At 39.6% G+C, this 9,072-nt stretch overlaps 1 protein-coding gene across 2 annotated transcripts in view; it reads right to left on the reverse strand.

The window, feature by feature from the left end:
- The window catches only part of fstl3 (follistatin-like 3 (secreted glycoprotein)), an 83,898-nt gene that overhangs the window by 63,792 nt on the left and 11,034 nt on the right, over positions 1 to 9,072 (reverse strand). For both annotated transcript variants that reach the window (XM_043721272.1, XM_043721274.1), the window contains exon 2: positions 746 to 806. In XM_043721272.1, the coding sequence (XP_043577207.1) occupies positions 746 to 806 (61 nt within the window). The remainder of the gene's footprint in view (positions 1 to 745; positions 807 to 9,072) is intronic.

The following is a 9,072-nucleotide window of genomic DNA, read 5'->3' on the forward strand; positions in this document are numbered from 1 at the left end:
TAGGTGAGGACTAGTGGGGTTCTGTCCTGGTGGCGATTGGAAGGGCGGGGTTCAAGGGCGGAGGAGCGGGGAGTGGAGGAGATGTGGTGGAGAGCATCGTCAACCACATCTGAGGGGAAATTGCGGTCTTTGAAGGAGGAGGCCATCTGGGTTGTTCGGTATTGGAATTGGTCCTCCTGGGAGCAGATGCGGTGAAGGCGAAGGAATTGGGAATATGGGATGGCGTTTTTACAAGGGGCAGGGTGGGAAGAGGTGTAGTCTAGGTAGCTGTGGGAGTCAGTCGGTTTATAGCCAGCCAGCAACGTCCACATCCCATGAGAAATAAAAACACTCCTGAGTATTTCCAATATTTTTCGTTATTATTTCAGATTAATTACCATTTTACTTAGAAAAGAAACATTTTTGAAAACATTTATTGAAATATGGTGCAGAGAACAACTTGAACAAAACATATATTTGCAGACTTTCTTAATAGTTAAAACAATGTCAACTGTTTTTATTGCACATCACATATGAACCTCTATTTGAATATCCCCAGTCTCAGAATTAATCAACATTGAAAACAGGTTATGCGCCTGTTTAATTAAAACAAAAGCTAAAGGATAAGCTTTTTTATTTGAAGCACCTGATAGCAAAGTAATAACCGGTCTACTGTTCAACTTAATTACTAAGAGTTAAGTTCAGTATTTCTATTTAGTGTATCCAGTTATTCATTCCCAGTATAACATTAAATCCAAAAACTCACATTTATTGTAAAGAATTGCCTTGGTCTTGAAATGATTAACAGTCCATGGTTTCAGAGTTCCCTGAAACAGAACAATGTAAAATTCTGATGAGAAATTATAATAATGAATGAGATAACATCTTGTGCACCACTGACATGATAAACATCCATCTCCCTCGGTAACATTAGACATCTAAATATCCAAGACTAAAAAAGTCAGTGATGATCTCTTGTGGTGCCGTGAACACTCTCCACCAGAAAGCCTAGATTCAAGTCTCACCTGCTCTAGAGGTGTCATAACACATTTGAACAGGTTAATTTTAAAATGCCAGTGTATTATATTCAACCTAATGGATTGCAATACTCCATATAAAGAATGACATGCACTTATACAGCCCCTTTCATGGTCACAATGTTTTGCAAAGCTTTACAAACAAAGAAATACCTTTTTAAGAATGGTCACTGTTGTGATGTAGGAAAAATAGCCAGAAGTCACTCCACACCATCTAATAAAGGAGAAGTGCCCCGAAAGCGTGGTATTTCAAATAAACCTTTTGGACAATAACCTGCTGATGTGTGACTTCTGACTTTATCAATCCTAATCCCATACCAGCACCTCCACAACATAGGAAACATGACTGCTAAGGGGTATACAAGATGTTTGCACTATCAACTGGCAACTGCCCTATCTCTCTTCACTTTGGGAAGGCACACCAAAGGACGATACCATCGTGCATTTTAAGGAGACAGCAGCATTGGGCCTTCCCTAGGATCATGGACCCTAGAGAGAAAATGCCACACCTGAAATCGGCCAGCCAATCAGATACTGGCAGCTGTGCACTACAATGAAGGCCACATGGTAGCTGTTGGTAACAGCTAACAGAGGCTCAGGGACTCAGGGCAGGATAGGGTTAAAGAATACAAATTGTACTTGGGTTGGTTGTTGGTAGCGAGGACACTGATGCCTGACTGGGCACTCAGCACTGAGAATAAGGGCAATTAAAAACAGAAATTGGTGGAAAATCTCAGAAGGTCTGGCAGCATTTGTGGAAAGAAATCAGAGTTAACATTTTGGGTCCAATTACCCTTCTTCAGAACCTAATGGGATAATGGGTGGGATGGTAGCATGGTCATCACCCACCCACCCAAATACCCCTTGAACCTCAAGATAAGAGCATATTACCAGCAAAACCACAATGACAAGCTACCTTGAAAATAGTTGGAAATTTTTGATTCAAAGATTAATTTGAATGAGCATATATTTTAGCTGTTATTACTGTAAATGCTTTGTGCAGTCACATTATTTTGCCTGTCCTCGGATGCTGCCTGAATTGCTGTGCTCTTCCAGCACCACATCCAGAATCTGGTTTCCAGCATCTGCAGTCATTGTTTTTACCCTACTGTGATATCAAGCCCATGCAATTATTTTGGATTTAATTCATAATCTTGCTCAGAGATGTCATTCTCTGTGCTTAAAGCGCCCTCTGCAGGTAAGTTAAATGCATGACAAATATTTTGTATGAAACAAAAGGTGTTATAGCATAAAGTTAAAAATCACACAACCACCTGATGAAGGAGCAGTGTTCAGAAAGCTAGTTCTTCCAATTAAACCTGTTGGACTATAACCTGGTGTTATGTATGATTTTTAACTCTGTACACCCTAGTCCAACACCAGCATCTCCAAATCATGTTATAGCATAATACATTTCTGCAACAATTTAAATGTATTGATGAGAATTATTTATCATTTATCTAATTACTTTGTGCAAATTTTCACTGCTCTCATTTCTTTTTTAATGCCAACTATATTGCAAATTTTTAACGATTGACAAATTTCATCCATATATTTCAAACTTGCAACAAAATGTAGAAAATGATATTTCCATAATCTAAAGTTAATATCAGTAAAAACAATTTCAATTGTGATACAAAGTAATTCTTTAATTAAGGTGTTGAGAAATAGCCATAATAATACACAACTAGTTAAAATACTGATCTTAACTATCATTCTTTCGAGGAAATTAAGGCTGGTGTTGTGTAGATTGATTTATCGGCTTTACTGAGATTTGGTTCATCACTGTTCTCTCCTCCCCAAAGAAATAGCACCTTCTGCAGAAAATTAGGCAACACTGTTGGATATTAGAATTTGAATATTGTGATCCTTTTTTTGTCAGTGCTGAAGTAAAGGCATATGAAGAACTTGAAGAAATACCAATAAAGATCTAGCATCCACATGGCATGGTTTAACCCCTTTCCCAATAGCAGTTTAAATTCAGCAGCAGGTCAAGGGGATGTCTTGAATGAGATGGAAATGTGTTGCTGGAGAAGCGCAGCAGGTCAGGCAGCATCTAGGGAACAGGAGAATCGACGTTTCGGGCATTAGCCCTTCTTCAGGAAGAAGGGCTAATGCCCGAAACGTCGATTCTCCTGTTCCCTAGATGCTGCCTGACCTGCTGCGCTTCTCCAGCAACACATTTCCATCTCTGATCTCCAGCATCTGCAGACCTCATTTTCTCTTCAACGATGTCTTGAACGATACCAGCAAGCAGGTAAATAGCTAATTACATTGAAGCATGTGAAAGCAAGGGGGTAAAAGCACTGAGCATTCTTCATTTTTACATTAAATTGTCAGTAGGAGGAATAAATTGTTATAATAAAAGCTAAAATATTGTAGGTGCTGGAAATCGGAAATAAAAACATTCAGGCACAATTAGGGATGGGCAGCAAAGGCTCACATTGCTGTGAAAGAACTAACCACCGTCCAAACCTGCAACCTTTACCATTCAAAAGGATAAAAGTTGCAGGAAAGATGGTCACCTCCTCTAGTGCACTCCCCTTCATTAAGCCACATAGCAACCTGATTGGGAACTGTAATTAAATCAAAATACTTTGAATGCTGGAAATCTGAAATAAAAACAGAAAGTGCTGTGGAGACAGAAACAGACTTAATATTTCACATCTGATATCACTCTCTTTCAGAATAACTATTATGATGGATTAAGAAAGAAGTTAAAATATAAGCAAACACTTTAAAAATATAAAATGTGACCTATTTGATCATAAGAGAAATTTGAAATTCCATAATGTAAAATGAACTCTTATGGACCAGTGATGGTATTCAGCAATAATTCTGAAGTTAGCACACTATTTTTAAAAAAAGCACTTTGCAATTCTCTTGCCATTTCTAACTTTCACTCGAGGCTTAATTCTGAACAACTCCATTTCCTCTACTATATATATATATATATATATATATAGAATAGCCTCCAGCTAGATTCTGATATAACGATAAATACAACATTAATAATTCTGGACCCAGGAAGGTGATTTACATAAGACCAATCATTTATATATATATAAATGATTTATATATATATATATATATAAATGAATGGTCTTATGTAAATCACCTTCCTGGATCCAGAATTATTAATATTGTATTTATCGTTATATCAGAATCTAGCTGGAGGTGATTTATTACTGAAGCTGCTACTAAAGTTGGTTTCTTGCTCACCTTAACATTGATATCTTACAAAGTCCAGGAAAAATCTTTGGAAAACTAAAAGGAAATGCATTACTTGTTTAATTTATGGAGAATTTGAAAGTAATTATTAAAAAAAACCTTATGAATCTTGAAAAGTCAAATTTGTATGATAGATATAAATGTGGCTTAATAGAAAATCTTTTAATGTCCTACAGTAAATGTGATAAACACATGTCTTTTAAATTTGCTTAAGGTTAATAAACCAAATGTACCATTTATGATCTGGCTAAACAGAACACTCGATACCACTACAGGCTATCCAAAGCATTATAGCAGCTAATTATTACTTAAATGCAAAAAAGAAACTTGACAGGTCTGAAAAGTGCATTTTGACATAAAGAGTTTTATGAACTGGGATTACAGAATTGTGGCTGGGTGGACAGAAATAATGGCCAAATAGTAGTAAAGTTTAACAGAATCTGACAGACAGAAATACCACAGTCCAGGAACCATGTATATAACATTAGAATGTCTCATTAAATTTGGTGATATGAAGGAGAAACTGACACAATACATTAGAGGAGGTCATTCTCCTTAGCAGAATTCAAATGGAACACCTTTAAATACGTGTCTGTAATTTCTGTGGGCCCAATTTCCCACCACGACCACTGGAACTCAGACGGAAGGTCAGCAGAGGTCTTGGAAAAACTGTGTAGCTGCCGAAAAACAGACAAGTTTCCACAGAAGTCATGGCAAGAAGTCATAGAACTCCAAGGAAACTTGGAGCGCTAACAGTGAACGTATAGAAAAAATAAACTCATAAACCCAACAAACTCCCACAATGCTAAATGCATCAGCAAACAAATTATAAGTGAGATAAAGTGGAAGGACGGGCTATGGAAATCCTATAACAAGTGGCGCATTGGGACAAATATAAAAAAGGATGTGAATTTATATACTATTGTTTGCAGTCACCAGACATCTCAAAGAGCTTCACAGCCAAGGAATCACTTCTGGAGCACTGTCACTGTTGTAGGAAATGTGGAAGCCAAGTTGCACAAAGCAAACTTCCACAAGCCGCAAATGTGATAATGTCAAAAGGACAGAATTGCACTTTTGTGATGCTTATTGAGGCATAAATATGGACCGTTACACCAGAGATAGCAGGCTTTCCTTCAAAATAGGGTGGGAGATATTTTACATTTACCTGAACTGGCAGATAGGGCTCCCTAGATTTGACATCTTATCCAAGAGACAGAACTTCTGTTGTGCAGCGATCGCTCAGTATAGCATTTGAGGGTCAGTCTTAACTTTTCATGCTGGAGTAGAACGTGAACCCAGATGCTCATGACTCACAGCTAAGTACGCTACCAGCTGAACCACAGGGCAAAATGTTTGCCTCCCTGGCATGGCATGTGGAGAAAATAGTGAGATATCTCAATGTTGAGAAAATGTTTCCCCATTTTGCCTTTTAAGCGCCAAGTTCAAAATCTAAGTATTGAGTGGTGACTACCTTATTTCCATGCATTTGAATTTTATTATTGAACCCGTTTTAATACCACTTTCAATTCTCCTCTCCCTCCCAGACAAATTCCACACGTGTAAAACAGAGCAGGTATTTGGTGGCAGCAGCCTACTGACTGTTTGTCTTAGCCATCATCTATTGTGCTTTCACACAATGCTCCTGAATGCTCCATAGTTGCCAGCCTCCACAATCATTCACCCATGGAAGTCAATATTGGCAAACCCCCAGTCCCAGGCCTACTGTAAGGCCAATTCACATAATACTCTATGTTGGAGCTCAGTGACTTGCATGCTTCTGCCAGGCAGGTGTTTGCACAAGGACACACACACACTCACTCTGGTCATGAACACTCTGCCCCATATATGGGACAGTATGTGGCCAACCAGGGCCTAGCAATTCAAAAAGACACTAGTAAAATTAATAGTTATATAAGTGGGCTCAACAGAAACAGGAGAAGGACAGCAACTAAAAAATGGAACATGAAGGATGAGAGGAGGAATCAACTAGCATCTCAGGCAGAGTCTGCAATTCATTCACAAGAACATAAAGTTCGAAACTTACCATCAGAGATCAAGACTCAATTGCAAATAGCTGATACCATGTGCAAAGTGTGGGGAGTAACTACATTTTTTGGGGGGGACAGAGAAAACATTTGGATTTTGAGGTGCTGGTAGTGGTAATTGCAATAATAATTATGGCAATGATTCAGTAATGCTATCCACCTGGCTTCAGTTTACAGACCTTCAACAGGTCCTTCAAAGTCCAAGAATGCAATAAGAATGAATACCTCTAGCAATCATAACATGTGTATGCTAATTGTCTCCTCATCACATCAGTGAAATGAATGCAATCAAACTTACTTGAAAGCATCATCGAGTTGTTCATATCAGTAGCACATCCCATAGCCAGGACTAAAAGATAATGATTCATAGCTGCCACATTTGCACACATCTCTTTATTAGGCGTGAGGACGTTTACCAAAACACTGGCCCACTGGCAGAATTGTATATCCCAATATAATATGAAGATTTTGATGGTGCAACAAACATCTGAATAAGGTTACATACTTCAGAGTTCCTTATATAGGGATGACATTGACCTCCTTAGGATGTCTTCATGCCACATTAAATGAGGATGTAACAAAAGGCTCAGGTGTTCCTTCTGTGAAATTACACATTCCTTCCACCTTTCCACATGGATTTCTGATCATGCATCTGGCATGATCATTACCATGGTTGAAGTCTTTATTTTCTTGATTCAAATGAGCAGATAACAATAAAGGAGATAGCAATTACTTAATCAGTAAACCCACAAGTTACCTCCAGCAGATGATGTGCAGCCTCCAAAGAGAGAAGTGGCAGGTGAAGATCTACTAAAGATAGAGGCAGAAGACCCCACATCAACAGGCCTCACTGTTAGCTTCTTTGAAAGACAGTGTAGGCATGAAATAGGGATACCTCAGTCCATCATCGAATTGAGTCATCTGCTGAAGCAGAACATGCGTTCAGGAGCAATGGATGGCAATACCATCCTGGTCGCTGTCAGGTTAAAGCTATCAGGCATTTCGTGCCAGCAGCTTTTTCAAGGAGCAACTGGGGATCTTTGTGGCACAACTCAAACCTCAACCCATAAATGTATCTGGATTTCACTGATGTCAATTTTCCCAGATCACAGTTGTTCATATCCTACTCCACTGACAAGATGAGTCAAGTAGTTCAAGCAGTGGGATTCTCCATCATCAGCGGCTGACCCCAGGTATAGTGACTATTATAGTGCCTACCTGGGTGGCAGAGTGGCTCAGTGGTTAGCACTGTTGCCTCACAGCACCAGGAACCTGCATTCGATTCCCCCCTCGGGCAACTGTCTGTATGGCATTTGCACATTCTCCCTGTGTTTGCATGGGTTTCCTCCGGGTGCTCCAGTTTCCTCCCATACTCCAAAGAAGTGCAGATCAGGTGAATTGGCCATGTTAAATTCCCCGTAGTGTTAGGTGCATTAGTCAGGGGTAAATGTAGGGTAGGGGAATAGGTCTGGGTGGTTTACTGTTTGGAGGGTTAGTATGGACATTTTGGGCCAAAGTGTTTGTTTCCATACTGTAGGGAATCTAATCTAATTCAGGGCATTCCTGAAGAAGGGCTTATGCCCGAAACGTCGATTCTCCTGTTCCCTGGATGCTGCCTGACCTGCTGCGCTTTTCCAGCAACACATTTTCAGCTCCTTCCAATATCATCTGGCCATACAGGAAATGCTATTGGAAGACAAGGGCTATTGTCACCAAACATGGCTCATGACACCTTTACCAAACAAAGATGCAGCGCGGCTATGTTTCCATGAAGATCACCGTGAAACTGACCATAGGCTTCTTTAAGATGAGGTTTTGATACTTAGGTGGTGCTAGTGTGGCCTTGTATTAAAGAACACAACGTGTGTGTTGCATCATTGTTGCCACACAGTGCTCATCACAACTGAAGCCAAAAAGGTGGGATGTTCTAGATGCAGAAGAAATGGGAAACAACAGCAATCTGCTGAAGCTGAAAATGAGATTAAGGGCATTGACAAGGAGGGTCATCCAAGACAGCATAACCAGGCAACATATTGTCAACCAGTACAAGCCAGGGATAACATTATTAAAACAAAGCAGAAATTACAGAAGACACTCAGCAGGTCTGGCAGCATCTGTGAAGAGAAAGCAGAGTTAACATTTTGAGTTTGATGGCTCTTCTTAAGGAGTTCTGATGAAGAGTCATTGGGTTGGAAACATTAACTCTGTTTTCTCTCCATGGATTCTGCCAGATATAGAGTCACACAATATGGAAACAGACCTCCGGCCCAATCAGTCCATGCCGAGTTTCTCCAGCAATTCATGTTATGTTTTCAGCATCCAAGTTTTTTGTTTTATTTTAATAGTTATTAATATCTGTTTCCAAGCTCAATGAGCCAAATTCAGATTCTTTCAATTGTTTAAGACTCCTTCACATGATCTCACTTTCAAGACCCTAAACATTGCATGTTCTATTAACCTTTAGGGATAAAGCAGTAATATCTCATGGTGCTAAAGTTCAGTCGTTCTTAAGGCTACCATTAGGACAGTTGTCGAAATGTTGCCTGTGAAGAATCTGGTGGCATCATGATCCTTCCAGGATTAATAATCATAGTCATAGAGATGTACAGCATGGAAACAGACCCTTCGGTCCAACCCGTCCATGCCGACTAGATATCCCACGCAATCTAGTTCCACCTGCCAGCACCCAGCCCATATCCCTCCAAACCCTTCCTATTCATATATACATCCAAATGCCTCTTAAATGTTGCAATTGTACCAGCCTCCACCACTTCCTC

This window comes from Chiloscyllium plagiosum, chromosome 31 (genome assembly GCF_004010195.1).
Source record: "Chiloscyllium plagiosum isolate BGI_BamShark_2017 chromosome 31, ASM401019v2, whole genome shotgun sequence".
NCBI classification, from domain to species: Eukaryota; Metazoa; Chordata; class Chondrichthyes; order Orectolobiformes; family Hemiscylliidae; genus Chiloscyllium; species Chiloscyllium plagiosum.